The sequence below is a fragment of the Corvus brachyrhynchos genome, unplaced genomic scaffold (genome assembly GCF_000691975.1).
Source record: "Corvus brachyrhynchos isolate BGI_N302 unplaced genomic scaffold, ASM69197v1 scaffold8, whole genome shotgun sequence".
Taxonomy (NCBI): Eukaryota; Metazoa; Chordata; class Aves; order Passeriformes; family Corvidae; genus Corvus; species Corvus brachyrhynchos.
Window position 1 is genome coordinate 2,218,673 of NW_008240031.1, and position 25,421 is coordinate 2,244,093.

Below are 25,421 nucleotides of genomic sequence, written 5' to 3' on the forward strand. Positions count from 1 at the left end.
CCTCCTTCCCTTGCCACATCTAAGTCAGCTTCTTTGCCTGCCAAACAGGGATCACCCCTTCCCAATGGGACAAAGTAATCTTGGGAGAACAGGCCATGTGAAGTGGTAGGATGCTCTTTTTGAGGGAGAAAAATCCCTCCCTTGAACCTTTTGACTAAATCTTGCGGTTTTTGATGTTGTCACATAAAAGTATTAACAGAAGCAAAGGCCAGAGGGATTTGGTCTCTCACAGTGGGCTGTGATGAAGTCGACACTTACTGTTTTCTACTCTGGATGAATTTTCCAGGGCCTCTGCGATAGGTTCCACCCCAGCAGTATTTTTGCTACAGGGGCCTTAAGATCCCATGCTGGCCTTGCCAGAGTCCCCTGTGCTTTGGGGAAAGTGCTCTGGCACACTTGGACCATTCCTGAGGAAGGAAGGTGAGTCTCGACCCAAGATTGCCCATGGCTCTGCCCATACTGATGAGTGCAGGCACTGCTAATTGGACAGCACTCTTAATAAGTATTTAGTAGAAGCCTGCAGGGCTTGGTTCATTTATTCTTATTTCTTAGTCACTGGATAACGTATATTTTTGGAAAGATCTTTGTTTTTCCTGCAGGGTAGGTGGAATCCTTCCTGCAATGCTCTGTGGTCTCGCCACGCAAGTGCTGCAGCCTCACTGCAAACAGTGTCGAGAACTGGCACTGCAGGAACGAGCACAATGAATGGGAAGGCAGCTTGAGAAAATGGTCCTGCTTAAAAGATTCCTGACCATTGCACTAAATTATACTTTAAAGCCTTTGTTCAATATATCAGACAAATCAGTGTCTCAACCCAAGCATCACTTGAAGGTAGGATTGAAGTCTCGGGCTTTTTAATTCATGTAGTGTGATCAAGAAAAGCTTACTTCTGATCAAAGCAGGAGCAGCACAACTGCAGATGATCAAAGACCTAAGTGTTAGCTGATGTACTGAGAAACCAAATGTGTCTCTCACTAGCGAGCTCAGTAGGCAGCTATGCTGGAGGTGAGGTTGCAATGGGGGAAGTGAAGGTTAGAAAAGAAGAAAGTTGCAGTCAGTCAAAAATGGAAAATTACAGAGTGAATAGCAACTAATTTCTGGGCACTCAGTGCAGTGAGCTGTAAACAAAACAGTCCCCTCTGAGCACTTGCAGCTTTTGTGGTGTTCAGGCGCAGGATCTGATCCTGGAAAAGTATTGTACGTTTGAAAGCTACAATTGACATGAGCGGACGCAGAGCAGTGCGTGGTGTGTAGTGTCCAGTGCCCTGGGAAAGCACAATCCTACATGCAGCTGAGCTGTTTGTTGTGATCCATTAGCAGTTGTGTTCTCTAAGGTAAAGAATCATGAATTCTTGTACTGGTTTTCCTGTAGACTTGTGACCTTTAAAGGGATAAAAGTTGTTTATTTTTTGTCAGGGGAAGTGGAAAAATGCAGGGAGAGGACATTATGGCATTGACAGATCAACTCTGTTTTATGGATAATAAAACTTGACTGTCATTCTTGTAAAGCCAAAACACAGATCCTCTCTGTTGCAAAAGGAGTAAGTAGTATAGTCAGATTTGTCACTTGTCACTAATCAAGAGCATAAATCAAAATAAAATGAACTACACCCTTGTTCTTAGCTCTTAGATCAGACCGAGGAGTTTGATGGGGAGGACAGTTTCCATTTGCGCTAATAAAGCTTTCTGACAGGCAAATGTATCTTTGTTCACAGGGAACTACATGTTTTAGAGTAGGAGTTAATAGGCAGAAGGAGCTCTCAGAGACCAGGGAGTGGGTGAGACTGATGCTTCCTCTGGGAAAGTGCGGGGGCCTGATCTCCAAACACTCCCTGCAGGACCAGACCCTTGCAAGAGGAGGATGTGGGTTTGAAGGACATCTCTGGAGGTTGAGGGAACCCATGCTCCTCGTGCTAGAGCCTGGTGTTGTGCAAAAGCTGCGTTCTAGGAAAGCACAACGTGAGGCACTTCTGTGGGAAGAGGTTGTCCGGTGATCCAGGGAACTGACTCTGCTAATTTCCTGTGGTGTCTGCAGCAGGAGCGATTGCTGTGAAGCAAATAAATAGCATGAACACTCCTGGGAGAAAGCGAGGAACCCTTTTTTCCTGAGCCTATTGACCAGGCACTGTCTTGAGAAATCCTCAATGCTGTTGCAGCACCATTATTACTTGCAAGTGACGTGTGGCAGCATCCGTAGCATTTTGACTAAGGAGGTTTTAGTGGCTGGATGTCTGCTCCAGTGAGGTTCAGGGCTGATGAAGGACATCCCAAAGGATGTTTATTCAATAGCTTGGGATCACTGAGATAGCTTCAATCAAACTGACCCTACGGCCAGCAGCATCTTCTCCCCTCTCTGTGCAGAATGACACTGCCACTGGTGTCCCCTGCCTTTGCTGCAGGAGGCACATGTCCCATCAGTGATGTGTCACCCAGCCTGTCCCATGGATCCTCCCTCTGCACTTCCACAAATGGTGAATTCAATGCTCCCAGTGGCTCTGCAGGAAAGCTGAAGCTGTTGTGAGAGTTGGAGACTGGCAGGACAGTCCTGTGCTTTCCCCAGCTGTAGGCTCATGGAAAAGCTCTCCTAGAAATGCAGTGTTGCCTCATGGATTGATTTCCTTTCAGATCCAGAAGTGGTTTATTTTTTACCCAATCCTTTCCTCCTTAACCTTCTGCTGCTTTGGTAACACATCCTTTTTCATTTCTATTTTTGGTCTGTGGATTGAGTAAACAGGCAGTGATCAAAGGGAATGGCTGGGACACAGGAAATTTCATCTCCATTTCATAAAATGATGTCTTTGACTCCAGTGCCACAGGCTGAAGCCAGCTATCCCATGCTGTGGTGCTCCCACGTGACAGCATGTGCTGTTTGACATCTGAGCTGCCACTCTCCAATGTAGCAACACAGCCAGAAGTGCACAGGAAAGATAAAAATAAATGTTAATCTAGATTTTTGCTCTGCTTATCTGTCCTGAGGCACATTCGAGGTACTGAAATGAAGTTTTAGGTGACAGGTGAGGATGAGGCTGATAGACATTGCTATCTCCTGCACACCCTGAGAAGCAGGAGGGGTATGCAGTGTGCTCAGTGTTGTGTGGGGGTGTTTACCTGCCCCTGGTTGCTGTGTAGAGCATGCACATCCAGGGTACCGGCATTGTCTGACTCAAAGAAACAAAGAAAAGGATTGATACTGCAAAAGACAGCCAGAAAAATGATTATTTCAGGAGGATGAAAATGTTGTCTGTACTGGCAGCCAAAGGGAGCTCCTTCAGCTCTGGAAAATTCTGTGATCAGTAAGAAATTGTTGTCTAAAGAAAGATTTTGGTTTAGTTTAGGGAAATTACTTGGAGTACATCCATACAGAGCTTTGGCCAGGTGCAAGCAGGTGGGCTTTTAATCCAAATCCAGCTGAAGCCTCTTTCACATGTTGCTCAGCTCCAGCTCAACAAGACAAGCACACAGGAGGTGTGCCAGGGCAGTGGCTTTCAGCTGCTCCTCAGTAAATGCTGAACGTTCCGGTGAACAGCTGGAAGGGGAATCTAAGCCTTTTGGTGAGAGCCCAGGTGACGATTCACTTTAGAGCTCCCTTCAGGAGGCTGAGGAAGTCTTTTCACAGAGTTCTCACTGATTATGGAATACTTTAACTACATAATTTTCTTTACAAAACTCATAAAATTCATTTTTGTTGCCTTGAAGCCTATGCAAACACATTTCCAAATAACCACATTTTTTAAAGATGAGCTATTGGGTTTTTCTGACTTCTTTATTAGGAATTTTTTTGTTCTCCTCCTGCCACCTTTTAAGCATGGGCTTCCTCAGTCTCAAGGTTTGAACCTCTCACTGTATCACAGAAATGGTTGGTTTGAGGTTTGGCAAAGCTGAGGTGGTGAAAACCTCGGGGAGAGGTGAAAGGGACACTTTCTAAAGCAGCACTTGATGGGACAGACATGTTCCCAGTTGAAAGCAAATGGCTTTGGGAGGCTCTTGGACTTTTTTCAGTCACATGGGGGTCAAATACGGATTTTGATATTATTTTGCAATGACACAAACCTAAAATGCAACACTTTCAGTGATGTCTTAAATTAAGCTTTTCCACAAATCTTATCTTTATATTTCCTATTGAAGATACAAAAAATAGTTTGGAGATACAGCCTTATGAATTCCAGGATTTTACAGAATCCATCAAAATAGCTTGCTCTAGCCTTGTTCATAATACCTATTCCTCCAGGTCATCTTCTCTTAGTTTTTCATTGTCCTCTCAAGTGCTTTATGGGTATGTGCAGGTCTTAGGAATTGGATTTTAGTATAGACTTCTAACGATTAGGAGTGAAACAGATACAGAGCTTGGTTTAAACCCTATATCTTGTTTGTCATTTCAGTACAGACTCACTGAGTTCACTTGGCAGCCTGGGCTTTCTCTTTTCCCTAAACATGAGTAGCTGTGGCTTTCTTCCCCATCAGTACAGTGACTAAAGCGAAGAAATTAGCCAAAAAAATAAATATTTATGTCTATATTTTAATGAAGAATATCACTGTTATTTGTGCTGTGTCTGAGCATTCAAATCCTTTTGTTCTCAGTTTTCTTTTTTCCCCAGAAAATAATCCCTGTTTCCATTCTCTTCCAAATAGACAAAAAGAGTAAATCCCAATTAAAAGCTCAGTTGCTCAGGAGCTATGGAATAGCCTCCACAACCTCTAGCACTTTTATGGTACTGTTTTTTCCAACCCAGCACAGTCAGGCACCCAAAAGATGGGAACAGTGTTCCTTAAATGATCAGTGCTCTTGCCCTGACTTTCAGTTCCAGCTGCCAAGTGCTGACTGCTGGAAAAGGTAGCTGGTCCTTGTTGTTGCTTCAAGATAGATGAACTCCTGTAGGAATGGACAAACTGGGCATGGGTGACAGTTCTAGGATCAGCAAGGACATCTGTGCTTTCTGTGAAGGAATAAGCTGTCTATGGGCCAGGCAGTGCAGCCTCAGGTTAGGAAAAAATCATAAACAACAAATTTCAGTAAAATTCTGTTGATGTGCAAGAAAATTATTCTAGTGTAAACCTTATCTATGGTATCTTTTCTTCTCTTTCCTCAGGTATTTTGAGTTTTATGAAGGGCCATTGGAATACAACTCTACAAAATGCCTGGAATTAAGGCAGGACATCATTGAGGTGAAGGTCCTGTCTATGTAAGTATGAACTAAATGTAGAAAGTAGAGGTGTTTAGCAACAAAAGTATTGCTAAAAATGTTACTTTTGAGGCAGGATGGAATGGTATCTTGCAATGACATTGTCAAAAGATAGGCTCAAGAGATCACATCAACAGGGATCTCAGAAGGGATCCCTGACCTTCTCTTACCTGGGCGAGCAGTGTTTGAATTTCATCTGAAGTCCATTTAAAAAACATGGAAGCTTTTCCTGTACATTGGGGCATTTTGGTCACACCCAGTATTATTGTTGGGAATTAAATACAGTGTTTGTAATATCATATTTCCAGTAATTAAAGAGTAAGAACAGACAGACTGACTCATGCAAGTGTCCATCTAGCTTAAGGCTCTTTCACTGACAGTGGCCAGTAATGAAGCAAAAAGCTCAGCCCTTCCCGATAGTAAATACTGGCATGGGGACTTGTGGAGTGGTAGAAGGAGTCCAGACTGGAGTAATCAGAGTGGAAAATAGACCTCTCTATTAATTTCTTTAGATATTTTCTGAGCCCATTTTTATTTTTGACCTCGTCAAACAGCAGAGAGTTTCACAACTCAAAACCCCTCACTGAAAAGGTAAGAAAATGTGATTCTGGAAAACAACAAAAGATCTCTAAATCGTGTTTTGTGGTCCTGTAAGTATGTCAGGAAAGGAGTGGGTTGAAGGAGATGTATATATGAAACAACAGCAAAGGAATTGGGTGAACAAAGTGAGCTTGCCAGTGCGACTGAGCACAGCTGTGTAATTTTAGTGTTTCCTCTGTGCATTTTCAGCATTTCACTGAGTTTAGGTGCTTAGATTATGCCTAATCCCTCGCCACATCTAAAGCCAGTGGTTTAGTAATATTACAGGCAATGCACAAGGTCTGCAAAGTGCACTGGGAATGTCAGCTCAAAGTGCAGCTGTATAGGCGCAACATTAAGCACCCAGGGCTACAGAAAATGCAATTTGTTGCTCCAGGTCTGCATGAACCTGAGAATGTCTCCCTCACTGACTTTGTGCACAGAAAAATGTAGGTTATGTCCTTGCCTTCTGTACTGGATGAAGGATGCACGAGTAACACACTTTGCACGGCTTGCTGACTTGCAGTGCTTAAAAATAAAGAGGAGGGGTGAGAATGTCACACTTTTGCCAATGTTCTGCTGAAGATGGGGAGTTTTGAATTGCTTTTTTTTTTTTTGCATACTTATCAGATGACACAGAGAATTCCTCACTTTTCTTCACCTCACCCAGCGGCCCAGGGAAGGTAGTTGGCTCCTGCTCAGCTAGATACGAATTACCCTTAATTCTACAGTAGATGCTATTTGACATTAAGATCTTTGCTGGTCTCTTCTGACATTCTTGATTCAAATGTGCTATGTTTCCCAAGTCAGCCCTTATGGTAATGGAAGATTTCCAAGGTAATGTGCTCTTGTGGGCTACAGAAAGTACAATATGACCTAATTCCTTCCTGTGACTTCCACAGCTTGGGAAATTCTAAGTTCTACTCACTTTAAATATATAATTATCTTAAAAGTCTTTGCGTTGTTCAAACATTAAAAGCCCTCAAGCCTGAAGAGAACTCATTAAGACCTATCAATCTAGCAGAAATCACAGACCTCCAAATTTCTTAGCCAGATTATGCAGTTGCTTCCTACCTCTAGGTAGTTGCAAAGCCTTTGTTATCTCTGTTGTCCAAATGCACAAGAATATGTGCGAACTTCAGCGTGGAAGTTCTTGGAATTGGTGATAGCATCAAAAAATGAGTCATCCTGTATCAGCCTAGTTGAAATAGGAGTGGCTTTTTTGTTTGTTTGTTTGTTTGTTTGTTTTAAATGTGACTCCAGGTATATTGATTAGCAGAGGAGGAGGGAGAGATCCTTATGTAAAGAGCTTTTAATTTCCTCTTACCACCACAGGCTCTTACCCCTACACATGAGCTCATATATTGTTCATAAAATGAATTTACCTACAGTGCTATGCTGTAGGATCTCACAGATAAACTCAACCTCACCAAAATACAGCCACAGTTGGCCAAATGCACCCCCTTTTCCAACACCCCCCCTCCTGGGCCCTTCTGCTGGGTGCATCTTTTCCCTCAAACCTATCTGATAGAGATCCATTTGCTTCCCAGCAGATTTTGGTAGAGTAGATGCTTCTTGCTCAATATTGCATTTTTAATCCTGAAAAAATATGGAGAAAGCCTATCAAGGAGAAGAAATCAGTTCCAAACATCAATTCTTGCGTATGCTAGAGTGGCTATGTCTGAGCAGAAAAAGGAATAAAAATGATAAATTTTGTACTGTCTAGATTGACTGATTTGCCCCATCAATTTGCATGGTACTCTATCTGCAGCCGTTTTGGGAAATGAAGCCCTTGTAATAACCTGAATTTTAATTTTTTTTCTTTCTTTTTTATCTTTTAGGGTGAAACAAACTGAATTGTTTGACAGATGGAAGAGCCTACAGATGTGCAAATGGGAGATGAATGTCACAGAAGCCAATTTATTCAAGTAAGAATGGCTCACATTAATGAGACTGAGTAGAATTTACTTCAGTTTGAGTTTAGCTTCCTGCAGAGAGACCAAAATTTCATATGGATAGCAAGAGTAAGCATGACAACATTTGGAGTACCATCCTTTTGAATAAATGTGGACTTTTCCCCCCTATTTGAAAAAAACTCAACACCAAGAGTGAAAGAAATGTTTTTCTGGCATGTGGAACAGTCTTTCAGGAAAGGCAAGGAATGTGGTGTGGGAAAGACCTCCAGGTATCATTTGGGCAGAAGTCAGGATGGAGATGAGATTTAATGGGTGCACCTAACACTTCAACCTAACTCTCTGGCTTGGAATGGTAATATCACTGGTGATACTGCAAATTTGGCCTACAAAATACCCAAACTGCATTTTTTATGGGTGTTTTAGGTACTGTCAGATCTTGTTTATTACTTTCTTTGTTTTTTGTTTTTTTTTTTTTAATGGCTTCTCAGCTATTACTCACAGATTATCTACATATTTTTTCTGGTCTTCAGAGACCTCTCAGTTTGTTTCTGTAGTCTTCTGTCTTTCTTCATGTAACTTCTCTGCTGAAGGTCGTCCATGATCTTCTCAAGACACAGCTTTTGAAACTGGTCTTGTGAAGGCAATGGTAGATTGAAGCCAAAACAATTTTTGAAAGTTATATACTGATATATTCCAGTGCCATATTTGAGTGGGTTTTGAGAAAACACATTATTTCAGAGTAAATGCTGTAGACTAAAATCTGAAAGTCACTGGTACAATTCAGAGCTGTTGTTTAGAATAAGGCCCCCAGCTTTATCCCAAATTCTCTTGCATGATTCCAGGAAATAGCTGTCAGGAGTTAATGAGAGAATGTGAGAATGCATGTGCTGAGTTAGTCATTGACATCTTTAAAAATAACATTGTTAGTCTCAGACTCATAACAGTTTTTCCAATGTGATCTCCACACCTAAGTTTTTTTAGATGGTTTTTTTGGTCATATTTTTCCTGGAAATTACTTGATAGGCAATTATCAGAGCCCGTTTTGAAGAGAGGAGTCATTCAGGATTACAGCTCATTATTTTAAAAACAGCTGGAGTGAGAGCAGTAATGATTGTGCCCAGAGAGCAAGTAGCACTTTGAGGTATGGAAAGGAGCACTTTAAGGTCTGGAGGCCAGAGCAGAGGTGGGAGCAATGAGAAAGGACTATCCAAAGACCACCAGGAGGACTGTCAACCTGTCTCAGACTGCCAACACCAGCACATTAAACAAAGAACCCCTCTTCACCCTGTGCACTGAGAGAAAAAAGAGATTCAAGACTCCAGTTACTGCCTGTACCTACCTAACTGATACATCACTGCTTCAGAAACTCTCACTGGCACCCAGATGTAACATAACCTTTGTCAGCTGCTTTCAGGAACAACAGTTGTGTTTGTAATGAAAAAGAAAAAACGTCTATAGTCTGCTTCATTTGTGTCCAACAGGACAGAGACTTCAGTGTGTGAATGTGAGAGGAAGTTGCTGCCTCCCCTTGAAAGTAGACCAAGGTCTCTGAGTTTGGAGGTTGTTTAGAGGAGGTTAAAAGGTGTAACCCTCTGAGCTATGGGATTTTGAGCTTTGCCAGTCCTGGACCATCATGTGAGATGAGCTGAATCCAGCAGATTTTAAATGGCAGGTACTCAAGCAGTAGGGAGGAAGGAAGGGCAAAAATCACAATAGAGTTTGTATCTGGAGACTAAGGAAAATAGTTTCCTTGAGCGTCTTCTTCCATCAGATATCATTCACAATAAAGGACTGTGCCTCCAGAGAACCACCTGGACATTTAGGAAAAACATCTCTTTCAATTCCTTAAGGCTCAGCCAATGAAGAGGTTTTTCTCATATCCCAACTATAACAATTCAATTCCACTGTCTGCTTGTAATTATTTTTGCTGTTAGACATTATTGATTGACTTTTTCAGTCTCATTTGCTGCCTTGATCTGACCATCATTTTGTGCCATCCTTCATGAGTCAAGTATATGAGAGCAATTGGGCATCACTGAAATGTTTGCATAATTCTGTATTTGCTTTCTAGTGCTTGTTATAAAGCCCATAGAGTAGACTGGCTTATTCTTCCAACTTAGAATATGAGGCCGCAGACCCCAGAGGCAAGGCATTTAATCTGGGTTATTTGAGAGCCATTTGGCTTTGTCTTCATGCTTGTACATTTGCCATGACACGTATTTTCATTAAAGGTATCAAACGCATTGACTGAGAAATAAACCATCTCTGGAATAAGAGTGAGCAAAAGTCAAGGCTTTCAGTGCCACCAGCAAAAGAAGAAAAACATTCAGGGAAAGATGGGAGCTAGGAAAGGGAACCTTATTTGCAAATACCCATTTGCTTTACCATTTACATTTCATATGAAACACGGTAAAAGCATTAGAGTTGAATATTTTTTCTCTCTTAGTGTGAATCCCATGCTTGGGATTTTATATGGTTCTTGTTTGCACTGGAATTTCTTCCATTTTGTCCCAGGGACAAAGAAAATTTCGGTCATTTGTCTGAGGTTTTGGAGTTGTAGGCCTGTTTGTCTGGCACCCATCTGTGAGGGCCACATCACCTTTCTGATGCACACATGTGCAAGGCTGAGGGCAAAACCTTTGAAAGTTTTTGTTGTAATCAAAGCGTTCTTTGATTACTGCTCCACTGCAGGCTGGTAAGTGGGGCAGTGTCTTTGGGCATAGCTGTGTTTAAGTACTGCCTTGCCAAATTTCCACATCCCCAGAGGAACTCTTTAACCCCTACATTTCCTGCCCAGTGACGAGTACATAATTTGTAAAATGTGGAAGACCTCTAAAGTGGAGAGGTACTAATTCATTAAGGTGGTTTTGCCAGGATGTTGGAGGCAGAAGCTCATCTTTGGGGACTGGAGCAGGGCTGAATTTGTACATGTATTTCCCCAGCCTAGAAGAAGCAAGTACAGGTGTCTCATTTACTCTCTTTTGTTTTTGTTTTACCAAAGTTTTCTCGATCAAGGAAAATTTCACCAGCAAACCACCATTTTACCCATCCTAGGGCTAAAAAATTTCTTTTTCGTGAAAAATACCTGTTAGGAGTAACAGCAATTGCAAATCCTGTATCGTGCCATCAGCTCCTTGATCTTATTTCTCTCTTTTTCCTGTCATAGGTCTACTCTGTCAAGGTGTTGCAACGCCCCATCCTTTCTGTTCACCACCCAGAAAAATACTCCCTTGGGAACTAAACTGAAATATGAAGTGGACACTAGTGGCATCTTCCATATCAACCAAGAAATCTTCAAGATGTTTCCAAAGGTGTCTCTGCCCATTTGCAGGATCAACTTCACTGTACTTGCTGCATTAGGCACTATCTTATAGCCAAGCATTTAGCACTTATCTGACTTTTCTACAAAATTTATTGCCTATATTTTGAAAATGTTTATTTTTGATACAATATTTTAGATGATTTTTCTGTTTTCTTAAAGTATAATATTATGATATTATATTTTAATTAACTAAATTAATAATTATAAAGTATAATGTATATAATAAATCCAACATTTGGGGGTAGGTCTGCTTTTCTTTTTGACAAGATTATTTTATAAATCATATTCACAATGACTATTTTTATACTTCTTTCTGTCTGCAGATGATCTGTGAACAGACTTCATAATTTTTAAGTATATTCATCACAATGATTATTCAAAACCTTTCCAGCAAATAATGCTTGACCTCCAGGGGCATTCAAGGTTGTGATCAGTGGGCAATTCCCTCTGCACATAGTGACTGATGTCCAGGAATGGGCTGATGTGGCTGCATTTTTATCCCGAGGCAGACCCCTTCAATTTACAGCAGCATACTTGGAGGGGGTAGCTGAAATTGATCCCTTTTGAAAAGTCAGATGTATATTCAGGTTAAGTATTTAGATTTGTGCCATTGAACCTGTCCTTCAGGGTCCAGCCGCTTCTAATCCTTTGGCTTTCCAAGCACTGCTGAGAGGTAGGGAAGTGCTGTTATCTAAACATGCACATGGGGAGCTGGGGCGGAAGCAGGGGAAGGGCTTGGATCCAGGAAAGCACTTTGGCATCTGGGAACATGCAAAGAATGGGTACATCTAAGTCCAGGAGTATTATCCTCAAAACCCTGCCTGATTAGGCAGATGAGTGCACAACAGGCTGAATGCCTGAGCTCTGCTAGGAGTGTGTTAGAGCTGCTGTGGTGTTTGTTCAGGTATGATCAGGATGCTGTGAAGGTGTTATCAAATGCCAAAATTCCTTTGGGAGTCACTGGACAGTGGCCAAAGCCACCCTCTGCATAGGAGCCAGGCTGCAGTCTGGCAAATGTAGGAAATAAAGGGCTAAAAGCACAGCAGCAGTGCTGTAGGGGCAATAGCCTTTTGCTAAGCACGGACACCTGGCATCTGATTTCCCTTCCAGGGCTGCTGAGGCACTTTGTGATGAGAAATCACTGCATAAAGCACAGACAGCTCCGTATTTCCTTTCTGTCAGACAGCTGCTGCTTTTCTCAGACAGGTGTAATTGCATGCCCTTTTTTCCTCATGGCTTATAGATGCTGTGGAAAGATCCTGGGAATAATCACCCAGAAATGTCAGGCAGCTCCGGCGTCCCTCTGTAGTTTGCAGCATGAGATTATTGATAAAATATGTATGTACCAAAAACGAGCACTCTCATGCTTATATAAGCACACCCTACATATTCATAAGGTGTAGCGTGGCTCAGTTCTGCGTCACAGCCCTCTCACCCTAACAGCCCAGTTTGTTCTCAAGATGTGATTTTCACTCTCTCTGGCTTCGGCAGCAGCTGCATGTCTGTGTGCAAAGGCAGGATTCTGCCCAAAGATTACAGGAAGATGCATCCTTCACAAGTCCAAAAAAGTGCCTGACCAAAGGCAGTCTTGGTAGCATGAATGCTAATTAATAATCATTAATACTATTAGTACAATTAGTGTTGGTAAGGACTAAAATTTCGGCTACTTTCTGTAATGTGCTGTCTGAAAGGTTTCTTGGGCTTTACTGTCTGCTCTGGAACTCTGTGTGCAGACTTCCCAAAAGCAGGACACCAGAGCCAGGGAACCGAGCAGTTTGCAGGGAGCTCAGAAAACAGTGCCTGGGCTACACTGATTTATGGTTTGTGCCCTCATGTGGAAATCAAAGGAGAAAGAAAGTGTCTAAAATTACTCCTTAAGGGAGTTACTCCTGGGGAAAACAACAGGGTATTTCTTTTTTTTCCATTTGGGTTTGTTGCCCGTGCCATCTCTAATTACACAGCAAAATATCCCATCACTTTATGTACAGGGAATATTGCACCCCACAATCAGTGTTATCATCCTATGATTAATGCTTCTGCAGCAAGGTGTAACTGCACAGACAAAAAAGGAAAAAGTGAAAAACAGACTTGTTGGACCCATGTTTTGGGGTCTTTAACCGTTTCCTTGCCGTGCTGTTACAGGACATGCCGTACCACCGCTCCCAGTTTAAGAGATGTGCAGTGGTTGGGAACGGAGGAATTCTGAAGAACAGCAGATGTGGCCGGGAGATTGACAGTGCAGACTTCGTGTTTCGGTAACTGGCACAGCTCCATTTTTCTCTTTTTGCCTTTTTTAACGACAAATACAGTATTGCAAAGCTATTCTCTCTCACATGGAAACATGACATTTGCTAAATTGGCTGTGTCAAGCCTGCCTCTTGCACAAAAAGCTGTGTTTCAAAAAGAAAAACCAACCCAAACCATCTTACTTTATAGTATTTATGTAAAAATTATGCTTTGAGGAACTATTTCTCCCTAACTCCATGCGGTTAATCACTGACTCATTGGCAAAGCCTGATGCTCTCTTTCAGGACATCCCCTGCCACTCAGGTTGTGGATTTATCCTTCTATGGACATTAACCTATAAGCAGTGTCCTATGAACATGGCTGTGATTTTCTGAGGCAGATCTGAGCCAGAGGTACAACCTCTATTGAGTGAAAAGCAGCTTGGTCAGATGGTAACAGCTCACCGCTCATGTGCCTCAGAGGTGTGTTTCTGGACTGGTGCAGAGCTCAGGTGCTCAATAACAGGAGTTACAGTAATCAACAATCAATCCAGAGCCTCCAGAGTCACCAGAATAACTTTGAAGGTTTAAGTGTCTTCATTGCTCCTCACTATATGTGGAATTATCCAGGTTTTGCATAAATTAGGATGTCCCATGATGAGCGTCCCTGGATCAGAGAGTCTAGCAGCAGTTTTTTAATCCTTAATATATATGAGAAAGATTTTTTTGTTATTCATATGCATGACTAATCCCTCTCTAAATCCTGTTAAGCTCTTTGCCTGGGTCCTGGCATATGACCGCTAGCTCACAGATTCATGACCTGTTCTCTAGAAAAGAAAAATCTCTTTATTTCACTTGGCCTATTTTCTGATCTTGGGTATGCTGTCGTCCGTTTAGAATAACTGTGCATAAAACAATTAATTTCTCTGACTTCATACCAGCAAATATCAGATCAGATTTTGGTTCAGTGCAGTCTTAATTTAATTTGACATCATACGAGAAAATTTTACAACTCCTACCTTCAGTATTCATTGTTTTCAGACTCTTGTGTCTCCTTCTTATTCCAGCTTTATAGAAAACTATTATCTTAGTTTTCAGTGAAAAAAAGTCTGTGAGAAAGTCCAGGCTTCACATAATTTTTTTCTTAAAAGCCTAGTGCACTCCATATATGTTAAATAATTACTGTAGATTCCCTGCTGTTGTGTTGGATCACAAATATCAGTATGGATGAAAGAAGAATTCATGTGACACATGAAGATGGCAAGATTTGAAGCAGAAGCTGAAATATGTCTGGCAAATCTCATTTATGTTTAAGGACTGTTTTACCACCATTACACTTCCTTGAACTGTACCAAAACTGGTAAAAAAAGTGAGCAGATTATTACAGAACTTAGATATTGGGTTGTGTTTGGTACCAGTAACAATTAAATAAAGGTTTAGGCAGAACTGGAATATGAATAAATATGTCATTACTTGTGCCAAAGAAACCCCTGGTTCTCCATCTCCAAAATGTGGAATATGCACAGAGACGTGGCAATGTTTGAAAATTCATACCGGTATTAAAGTAAAGCCTGTGCTTAAGGTCAAGTCTGAGCACATCTGCTTTCCAGTCACCACTCCAAACTCTCAGCAATCATCATCTTGGTCACCAGTGAAATAATTTAAAATATTTCACAAGCTGCCTATGAAGCCCTGATAACATTCAGCGATACCTTCAGGACACTTGGGGAAATCTTTTCTTGTGGCCAGCAGGATGCAACCAAGATTGTTCTGTGAAGTAAATTCTGAAAGCAGTTAATTATATTACGACAGAGTATATCAAATACACACCACAACTGCATTTGCTAGTAGTTATTGTCTGTCTCCATCTACTGGCCAGAGCAGGGCCCTGTGATGAAACGCTGGGTGAATTTAGAGATGGGACTGCTCTCTCGACAGGGATGAGTTTTTGGGGTCTTATGAAAAAGTACTGTTTGTGCAGATTATACCGTTTTTATAAGGCATTATCACCTTCAACAAATTCAGCCACTCTTAATCCTGGTGGGAATTTCCTGTTCGGAGGTATTGAGGCTGATTATTTGGAAACCTTCTTCAAATACAATCTGATGAGCAGAGTGCCCAGTGCTAGGTGGAACTGGGGTTGCCCGGGGACTTGAGTTCCATGATCCAGCAGAGGAAATGGTGCTAGAAATGGCATTGCCTATGAGAAGGATAGCTAAAAACCGTTCTCTGACCTGATAAAGAGGGACTCTCTGGAAGGTGGATGTGAGCTCTTGATCCTGAGAAGGACTTAGAAGGATTTTTGTGCATTCTTCTGCTCCCGAACTTGTTCTCTCTCTTTGACTGAGAAATTATCCTAACAGCTGAACTGTGGTGTTGTGAAAACACTAAGCATCTCTTACCCTAAGTACCATCACAGCTTTCTCCCTGTTTTTGCTCAGCCCTGTTCTTCAGAAATACGGAGAACTTTGGGAATTAAGCACAACAGTATTTTTGAGATGCGGGGATCTTAGGAGAAATGGCTTTTATTGAGGCTTGGAGATCACTTCAAAAAGCTTTCAAAGTGTCATTAAGTGCCTAACTCTAGCTCAAACTGGATGTAAAACCAGTTGCCAGGCCAAATGTTTTACCCCTGAAAACACACGCTGAAGGTTTTTTTCAGCTGGATTTCCTTTGGAAGAAAAGACTGTGGTAGCTTGTGAGTGTGCATTTCAATAACTTCAGCATCTCTTGAGGGATGCTCTAAATTTTGTGAGATGATGTATCTAGGACAAGGCCAAGGTGAATGGAGGCTGGGCAAAGTCAAGGCTTGCAAATCTTACAATATTTCCTCTAATAACTTTGATGTCCTGTGGCGAACCTGTAGAGTCAGAATTCCTGCTATCACACTGTGCTGGTTAAACACTTATAAATGGAAAAGGAAAGGAAGCAGATAGTTTGGGATTAACTAGGTCTGGATTGATTTGTCTCTTGTGGAGCATTTTGCCTAGATTCTCCTGGGTATAAACCAAAACATCTTAAAGGCAATGTTATAGATATATTTTATTAATTATTGAATACCTCTCAGCTACTACTGAGTAAGCCTTTGATTTTAAAGGCTGATTGGCCTTGGAGCTTCATCCCATTTCGCATCCTAAACTGCCAGAGTAAACAGGTAAATTGCTATTAAGGAAGTAAAATGAGCATTGGCTACACCTGCAAAGAGGGGTCATCTCTCACAGGTGAGGGAACAAGAGAGGTCTTCACACAGCCCCCAAGAACTTGTTAGATTATTGTGTAGTTTGGGCATCAACATGTTTTGATACAATTTTAAATTCTCACTCTGTTTTTAGATTTGTTGCTTGGCAGAAATGCTTAAATAAATTCTATATTCTAGTCCCAAAAAAGAGCAAGGAATTTTTTAACTTTCTTACTAATTTCTTTCCTTTATAGATGCAATTTGCCTCCTATATCTGAGAAATACTTCATGGACGTTGGGGTGAAGACAGATGTCGTGACTGTCAATCCCAGTATAATCACTGAGAGGTTATTTCTGGTTTTTTATATTTTCATTTCTCTTGGTTCCCCAAATCTACCTTTAATGTAATTCTGTTACACAGAATTTTTTCCCAAATCCTACTTTAAATCAACAGTAACAATCATATATTTCATTCTAAATTGAAGCTATTCAGTACACAGAATAAGTAACAAGTTGTAGAAATGTGCTAAACACTTAAACCCGCATTTTGATGATAGGAAATGGAAAGTAAATGAGCTAAAATCGAAACAACAGAGCCCTCCTTCCCCTGGAAGTCTTGTGTTCTGCTTGCAAGTCCCAGTCAAATGTCTTAGAAACATTCATGGTGAAAGAAACTGGATCCCAACCTAAATGCTGAAGTCATAGAATCAGAGTCATCAAGGCTGGAAAATTAAGATCATCAAGTAAATAAAGTAACACACATTGTCACATGTTTTAAAGAAATGTCAGTTAAACTTTGTAGCCAGGACTGACTCAGTGATTTTAATTTTAAATTTGTTAATGTCCTAGTGGTACCTTGTGGCATGTTTGGGACCATGAGGCTCATTACTGCTTTCCTTTCTTGATGGGGGAATGTATTTCTTTCCTCAAGCAACAAAAATAATTTGTTTGATTTTTGGTTTTCTTTTGAAAGTGCTACTGTTAGACATTTTAAATACTTGCTAGCTTTGGTGTTCATCCCTTATTATACAGCTCTGCACTGCATGGTGCACTACATAGCTTGGAAAAATTACATACTTCTAACAATACCATAAGAAGTGAGATACCAGAAATGCCCACAAGGTTTATCCACTGTTTAAATAAGTTATTCTGAATTTTTTTATCCCCTGAATTTTTACCCTACATTTCATGCTCATGCTGTAGCTACAAATCTAAGTACATTCCCCTTGATAACTAAAACATCAGCTCAATTATCTCTGTGTCAGAAATATTTCAGCAAAACCCCTTGGGGATTTCTTGCTGGGTCTGGGCTGACCATCACTCACACCCTCTCCCCTTCAGATTCCACAAGCTGGAGAAATGGAGGAAGCCCTTCTACGACGTGCTCCAGGTGTACGAGAACGCGTCCGTGCTGCTGCCGGCCTTCTACAACACGCGCAACACGGACGTGTCCATCCGGGTCAAATACGTCCTGGACGACTTTGAGTCCCAGCAGGCTGTTTATTACTTCCACCCTCAGTATCTCATCAACGTCTCGCGCTACTGGCTCGGCCAGGGGGTGCGGGCCAAGCGGGTCAGCACCGGGCTGATCCTGGTGACTGCGGCCCTGGAGCTCTGCGAGGAGGTGCACCTCTTCGGCTTCTGGGCCTTCCCCATGAACCCCTCAGGGATTTTTATAACTCACCACTACTATGACAACGTGAAGCCTCGCCCCGGCTTCCACGCGATGCCCTCGGAAATATTCAATTTCCTCCACATGCACAGCAAGGGGATCCTGCGGGTTCACACGGGGACCTGCAGCTGACAGGGACACTGCGAGAGTGGCAGGAGCTCGATGGCCTGTGTAAGGTGTAGGAGGTATTATTACACCCCGAGATTATGCAATAATTGTTTGATATAAATTTCCTCAATGCATTGCGTCCCATAAGATCTAGGATACCAGCATCTTTCCTGCTAGCAGAGTTGGGTCCATAACAGTGTAAGAGAAGCAAAACTCCTGTGCCCCAGGGTACAAGCTGTTCTGGAAAGGAAGTCAGATAAGAAGCACATTTACAATAGATTTAGGGATAAATAGAGCACATTAATATAGTTATCATTTCACTATGAAGAAAAGCACCAAACTTTTGAGGAAAAACAGTGGTGGAGAATTTTAGCATAACCTGTAAGACTTTACATAGGTTTCTCAATCGAGTACCTTGGGGTATTGCCAGATTTTATTGAACACTCTCTTCTCTGGCCTTTAGGTTTTTGAAAATACTCTTTAGCATATAGCTTATTGGGGATATATAACTTAAGATCTTTGTTCTGTAATGTCACAAAGTGTTGATCAAAAACAGCAGATAGATGTGTTAGGAATAAACAAAATCACTTTATGAATTTTTTCAGCCAGGATAGAACAGAACGTTGAACTCCCATTCACAGCAACAGGTAACTGTGTGAATCATGTTGTGATATTGTTTTAGAGATTCTTTCTCCTTCCTTCTTGCATCTTGCATTTCTGTTCTCTTCTGCTGAGTGTGCTTCCTTTCTCCTTGTCTGTGATGCTTTCCTTCTGGCTAACACATGGCAATGTGTGCACTTCCTCCTACAGCCACCATTTCAGCATCACATTGGAGTCCTTGCTGAAGAAACAAGTTCCTTCACAAGGTTTTCTTGAGATGAAGAGCAAGGGGATTACATAGTTATATTTTACAAGCTGATTTTTTTGGTTCAGTGTAAAATAGAAAAAAACCCTTTCCTTGTTAATTTTTATTAAAGACTTCTCAAAAGTATCTGAATGTTGATTCACTGTTGTGCAGGTCGAGTTAACACTTTCAGGTATCTGTAATAAGTTAATGTCAGGAAATGAAGCTAAAATACAGAGAAGATATTTTGTGGTTTAGATTATGATGCTTATTTTAAAATTATGCATTTGAGATGTCAAATGTCTTAATGTGATGTTTTTGTATATTGAGAATGTTGTTAGGATAGTAAAAGGGCTGGTGGTGTATTCTTTAAATGTCATCACTGTAGCTCTGTCAGGTATGCCAAGCCTAATATTTCACCTGCTACAGCTGGCAAAATCCTGAAGCAGAAAAGATGCCACAGGTGGCTGGAGTTTTTTGCCGTAGTAGGCTGCTGGTGTATGCCCTTTCATACTGGTATGGCTGCATACACACAGGTGAGATTGGCTGTTTCAGCTGTGCTGGCATAGTTAAATTAACAGAGTTTCCCATCTAAATTCTTAGTCTGAAGCACTCGGGCTGTTGCCTCGTCTTGTTTTATGTAGATTACAAGATCTGTGATCAAGGATTTGAAGTTTAAAGTTCTGTATGAGGGGTAATTTTTTGTGGAGGGGGGAGAGGGTTTAAATCCAAATACGGACTTGAATTTTGATTTTGTAATGCATGAATGCACAAAGCTCCTTTTAAAATCCTCTGTGCTATGCTGAGAGCTGTGCAACTTGCTCACACTACAGATAAAATGATCACAAAGGAAGTGAAGCACGATGGTCACCGTTTTAAAAGTCCCTGCTGGCCAGCATTGACCTGGATGGTATGTGAGAGTGTATTGACTTTACAGTGGACTCCTGAGGTCTGATTGCCTTAGAAGTAACCCATATCCTTGATAAAGTGTCAGAACCCACTTGGGAAAAACCAGCCAGGGGCGGGTGAAGGACCAGTGCTTAAGCTTAGTATATTATTTGTGGTGTTGTGTTTTAGGTCTTAGAGTTACACGGCGTGTTATTGAGCACCCCCTCGTATCGTCTACCTGTGAAATAGGCAGCACACTCATGAACCTGTAGGTGAAATGGTTTCCTTGATTCAATATGCAAAAGAGATCTTTGTCTTTGCTGTGTTCTGTAAATTTGTGTGCAAAGGGCTTTGACAATGAAGTGCTGTGACGAAAGTGCTATTTAGAGAGCAATGTGACACTGCAGGTTGGCCGTCTCGCTGTGCATTAAGCTTTATGATAACAGTAATGACACTGAAGCTGATACTTAAGAGCCCTTACTCCTTATTCTGCCTGAGTTTGGGACTAGTAGTGACTTCAGGTTTGCTTTGCTGCTGCTGCTCTGCTAAGGTTACCTTCTTTAGTAAGAGATTTTTCTTTACTATGGTGATCGAAGTGAACAAAATCAACTGAAAGGAGTCTGATATGTTGCAAAAGGCACTTCAAAAAAGATGGGAGAGCACTTGAGAAGCATCCATATGTTGATAGAAGTGGTGCAAATCCCTCTTTTTAGTTGCAAGGAATCCTTTTGGACAGACAAAAGGATAAGCAAAACTGTATTTACAGTAAATCTGTAATTACAGGGTCAAAGACATTTCCTTTCCATTGTTTGCTTCATACAAATGAGCAATGTAAATTCATTGTAATAAGTGCAGTTTTACGGTGTTTAGATTTTGATTGCTTATAGACCTATAGCTACTATATTTTTTTAATGATTTTAAGAAGTGTGTTCAGGATGCTTGCACATATGCACCAAAGGCCCAGTCTTGCCACATTTACCTGAATAGAGCCCCCATTCAAGTGGGTGGGTATTTTATTTGTGTAGGGACTGCAGAAATAGGCCCAGACATTTCTGTGAAGGTGTACATAGGTGTACAGTTAGATATAAGGAGTGATTTGCAAGCCAGAAAGATAATTAATGAAATATATAAAATAGTCCTCGTGGTGAAATGCATGTCACAACATGTTCACTTTCTGATTCATTTTTCAGGTGTTGCTCAAAAAATGATTGCAAAACTATGACATTTGTCAGAAATGCCATATGCAGAAGGGCTTTTGCAGAAAGAAGGACTCTCCTTGTTTTCTGCCATCATTCTTTTGTGTGCTGAGCATATGAAAATATTCTTTTGACATCAATCAGTTGTCTGAGTTTGGGGCTGTTTTGTTTTCCCTTCTCCCATGAGGTCAAAGCTCCAAATGTCCAATCTTAACCTTTGAACAACGGGATACTTGAGTGATAAGAAGTGACTGCCAGGTGTGCTTGCTGCAAGTAAAAGACGCATGTAGCACGTTGTGCTTTCCCAGAGAAAAGGCTTCAGGCCCCAGAGAAATTTCCCCCACAAAATTCTGATCTGTCCATGAAGAAAGCCTGTCAGCTGTCTGGTACCACATCCTGAGACTGAGCTGTAATCCCAGCTCTGCTGCCAAGGGTATGAGGCCTGAGACAGGGAGAGAGAAAATGTGGTTTAATCCCCAATTCCTCGTATTATTTAGGAGAATCCCTTAAGAAGTCCCTGACATCTGCATACACTGGCAATGCAAGTTCAGTTGGAAAAACATAACTAGGATTTCTTTGACTTTATTGTCAGGTCAACAGAGGAGGCTTATGAATCTGCCAGTGCTTTCATCAAAGTGAAGGAAGTATTTAGCTGGAATAGTTTAGCTGATTGCTTTTCATTTATGAAATCCAACTTTGCTGTTGGACAGAATGGCTTCAATGGCGATAGGGCCATTATAATATTTTAGCATATTTCCTGTGATTGCAACAGAGTCGTCAAAGCCAGCTCATGAATTGCAAAAGGGAGAACCATGCCATGACAGCTTGTCCTGCTGCTGTCTTGGGGAGGAGAGGCACCGTGCTGAGTAGGTCTGTGGTCTCCTGGAGAAGCAATGTGGAGGGAGTATAGGAGATTGCAAGTACAACGCTGCTCCAGAGCCTTTAGTGCTGTGGAATAACATGGCAGAGAAAACAGATGAAGTTTCACAGCTTGCAGCAATCAGGGGTAGCTCCTCCAGCGCTCGAAAAATCTACCCCCTTGCAGGCTTGGCTGATGATGAATTAAAGGTGACTTGGGATGGCCAGATGTAGTAAACGGAAGGAAATCAGCTCCAAGAATAGTCCCCTCTGTGGGTGTTTGGTGATTCAGTGGAAATGGTGCTCAGGCCTTGGAGGCAGAAGCGCTGGTGGTGACGCAGCTGTGTGGGTGGGCTGCCTGTGCTCAGCCCTCCCTGGCAGCAAGGAGCAATCTCTGCTTCATGTGTGAGGGAAACTGAGGCAGGGAAAACACTGAGACATGGAGAGGTGGGGAATCTGTCCCTTTTGATCTTCAGAGGCCAGGTGGCTTGTCCACTTGGATAGTGAACATGGAGGGCTCTGAAATGGGCCTTTCCCCCGATCTCACTCACATTTGAGTGTGCAGAGAGCTTTGGGGCTTTTACAAGTATAGGAAGAAGGAAACAGCAAAACTGAACAATTCCTAAAGGGCCAAGTTCCCTGGGAAACTCTGGAGTGAGCTGAGGTTTCATTCAGGAATAAAGAAGTCAGTATTTATGCTTAGGGCCTTTTCCAAAACCCAGTGAAGCATGTGGAAGTTTTGATGTGCTCCAGAAACAGGCCCTAATCATGGGCAAGAAGAGCAGCCTCTTATTTTCCCCTCACTTGGTTTCAGATACACTGTTTAATATGCTTTAGATACAGTGCAGTAGCAATACCATGTTTTTAATGGTGTGAGTAAAGGACAAGCTTCTCTGGAAGCAGAAGAGTTGTGACTGTCACTCTCCCTTACAGATTTCATCAAATCATCCTTTCAAAATCATCTATGCAAAGCATTTCATCATGGTAGTGTAAATCATACATGAGCACTCTGTACCTGGCAGTATGTATGTGAACCACAGGCCTCAGGAAAAGAGGGTTTTTTTCTGCTTGCTTTATAGTACCAGCGTGGAATTTGTTAGTGATATGAATGTGTCCAAGGTAGGATGCAGCCCACTACCTTTAAAGCCACCACAACATTCACATTTGGGTTCAGTAGAAAGAGAATTCAGGCCTTACGTCAATGCTTGTAAGTCAAGCCAATAACCTGCATCTCCCAAAAAACCCTCCCAGGCTATTACCATTTTGTGTCTTGTTATCATCCTGTCTAATGTGGGTGAGCCTGCTGGGCATCCTTGCGTTGTCTGCATGGTATTCAAAATAATAAAAAAAAAAAATTAAAAAAACCAGAATTCTATTCAAAATTGTACTTAAGTGCTTTTTAAAATAAACTTAAGGGAAATCCAAATGTACAGGAGGCATCAGGTTGAGGAAGCCTGTGTCCCAGGCTGTCAGCACCTCCAGTGCTCCCCAAAATTCTGAGCATCCAAGAAACATCGGAAATGAGGGACTGGGCTGTAGTGGGAAGCTTAAAGAAAGACAGATCTGCCTCAGTGCTTCAAGAATTGAAAGATGTAAATATGTTACCAACGTGTCTGACTTTCTATTTAGAAGCCATAGATGTTCTCAGTGTTTGATCTTTGGGTAAGCTGATGTACATTTTTAACTGTATTAATCACTGTAAAATGTGTTAGCATGTAAAACGGTGACAAATTAAGCCAGAAAAATCAGATACTCTGTTGGCTGGTTCTCGAGATGTTTATTGTACCTGAAGCTGTCTGATGGACCAAGACACTGAAGTATCTCCAGTGCTCCATATGGCTTGTGAAGACTGGTTATTGCCTTCTTAGCAGTGTGGAACAGGCAGAATTAATCCCTATTTGTTAACCTTGTGTTGGCCAAGGAATATGCACTTATGTGTGCCTGAGAGCCTGCCCCCTTAGAGATGATGAAAGGATGAAAATTCCCTTCTCTGTGACAGGACAAAAATCTGGTGATTTTTGCTTCATTTCTGGGCCCTCCTTGTTGTCAGCCATGAGGTCCCTGATCAAATCTCTGCATTGAGCCCACGTAAATTGTATTGAACAGCTGCTGCCTGTTGAAAATACCCCTGGTTTTCACCTGGTGGGAAAAAAAATGCTTAGTTTGGGAAAACTGGGGTAAAACTTTGTGTCTTCATTTTAGGGCAGCTTGGGCTATGACAAAAAAAAGCTGGTTCATGTTTGTTTTTTCTGTAAGGCAGTGTCAGTGGGGGTGGAGAAATCCATGCAGAGTCATATTGGTTTTATGATGATGTTAATCTCTTGTGTCCTTTGACTGACCTTTCTTTTGTCAACCTTACACCCTGTAATTTTGGCTTATTATTGTTTCTGTAGCTGTACTATGGTTGTGATAGAAAGCCTATCAATTGCTGTAAGCCATAACTAGAACAGTAATCAGGGTATTTTTTTTTTTGTCTGTGTCACTGTGTTTGAAAGATGATTAAATTCTATTGAATAAACAAACCACTTTAACAGTTTTCTGGGAAAAGCAATCTTTGGACCACTTATTGTGCCTTCAAACTGATTTTGTATTTTCTGTTGTTCTGTGTCTCTGAACAGGAGTAGTTGAAAGCTCAGCTGGTAGAAATCGGTTCACAAAACTAGAGAATGCCACTGTGGAATTATACGATGATATAGTATCATTTATAGATATATAAAAATATATTTAAGGTTATGCAATGATAGAAATTGAGAATTTGGTATTTTGATCACTGAATATCCAGTATATATTCTGGATTGTTGTCTATAAAATATCTAGGCACAGTAAAGTAATTTATTACTGGAAGTAGTAATCTATGCACAGATAGCCTTTGAAAAGCCTTTGCAATCCCTGGGATTTGCCTACTTACACCTTCCTAACAGCTCTGTTCTTTACTGTTTTCATCCTTCATATAAAATCATCTTCTTTGGAGCAGGTCTGTCTTATTCAGCCTCAGTCTTTGAAGCTTACACTTCCATCAGTACTCTGAGAGAATTAAAAGATAGATGTGAAAATATTTGTGGTAATACATGATAGCAGATGGAACAACCATCTATTTTTTGAAACTGGGTATTTTCCCAATTGCCATTCTATTGTTCCTAGATTTTAAACTGAAATAGGAGTAGGTAACAGAAATAATACAATCTGGGTATTAGTGCTGGTATAAGGAAAATGTAAATGACTTTCAAGATGCAGAGCCATGGTAAATGCTGGAGGAATCAGCCCTCATTCTTGCTGACATTAAAACTGATGGATGTACTTCCTTCCCCCAGATGCTTGTGATTATTGTTAGTGATTATTCAATCAAGGAGAGGAAGCATGTGGAGAGGGAAAAATGAATAGACAAATTGACACTGGATGATATAATTTCTGTCTATCACAGTGCAAATTGTTCGGCTAAGCAAGCAATCAGAGAA

General features: G+C 41.3%; 1 protein-coding gene across 6 annotated transcripts in view; it reads left to right on the plus strand.

Annotated features, from left to right (window-relative positions):
• The window catches only part of ST8SIA5 (ST8 alpha-N-acetyl-neuraminide alpha-2,8-sialyltransferase 5), a 69,410-nt gene extending 44,898 nt beyond the window's left edge, over positions 1–24,512 (plus strand). For all 6 annotated transcript variants that reach the window (XM_008640929.2, XM_017743699.1, XM_017743700.1 and 3 more), the window contains 6 exons: positions 5,088–5,180; positions 7,601–7,687; positions 10,842–10,986; positions 13,140–13,252; positions 16,655–16,747; positions 17,742–24,512. In XM_008640929.2, coding sequence (XP_008639151.1) covers positions 5,088–5,180; positions 7,601–7,687; positions 10,842–10,986; positions 13,140–13,252; positions 16,655–16,747; positions 17,742–18,204 — 994 coding nt within the window. In that variant the 3' untranslated portion in view covers positions 18,205–24,512. The remainder of the gene's footprint in view (positions 1–5,087; positions 5,181–7,600; positions 7,688–10,841; positions 10,987–13,139; positions 13,253–16,654; positions 16,748–17,741) is intronic.
• The last annotated feature ends 909 nt before the right edge of the window (positions 24,513–25,421 follow it).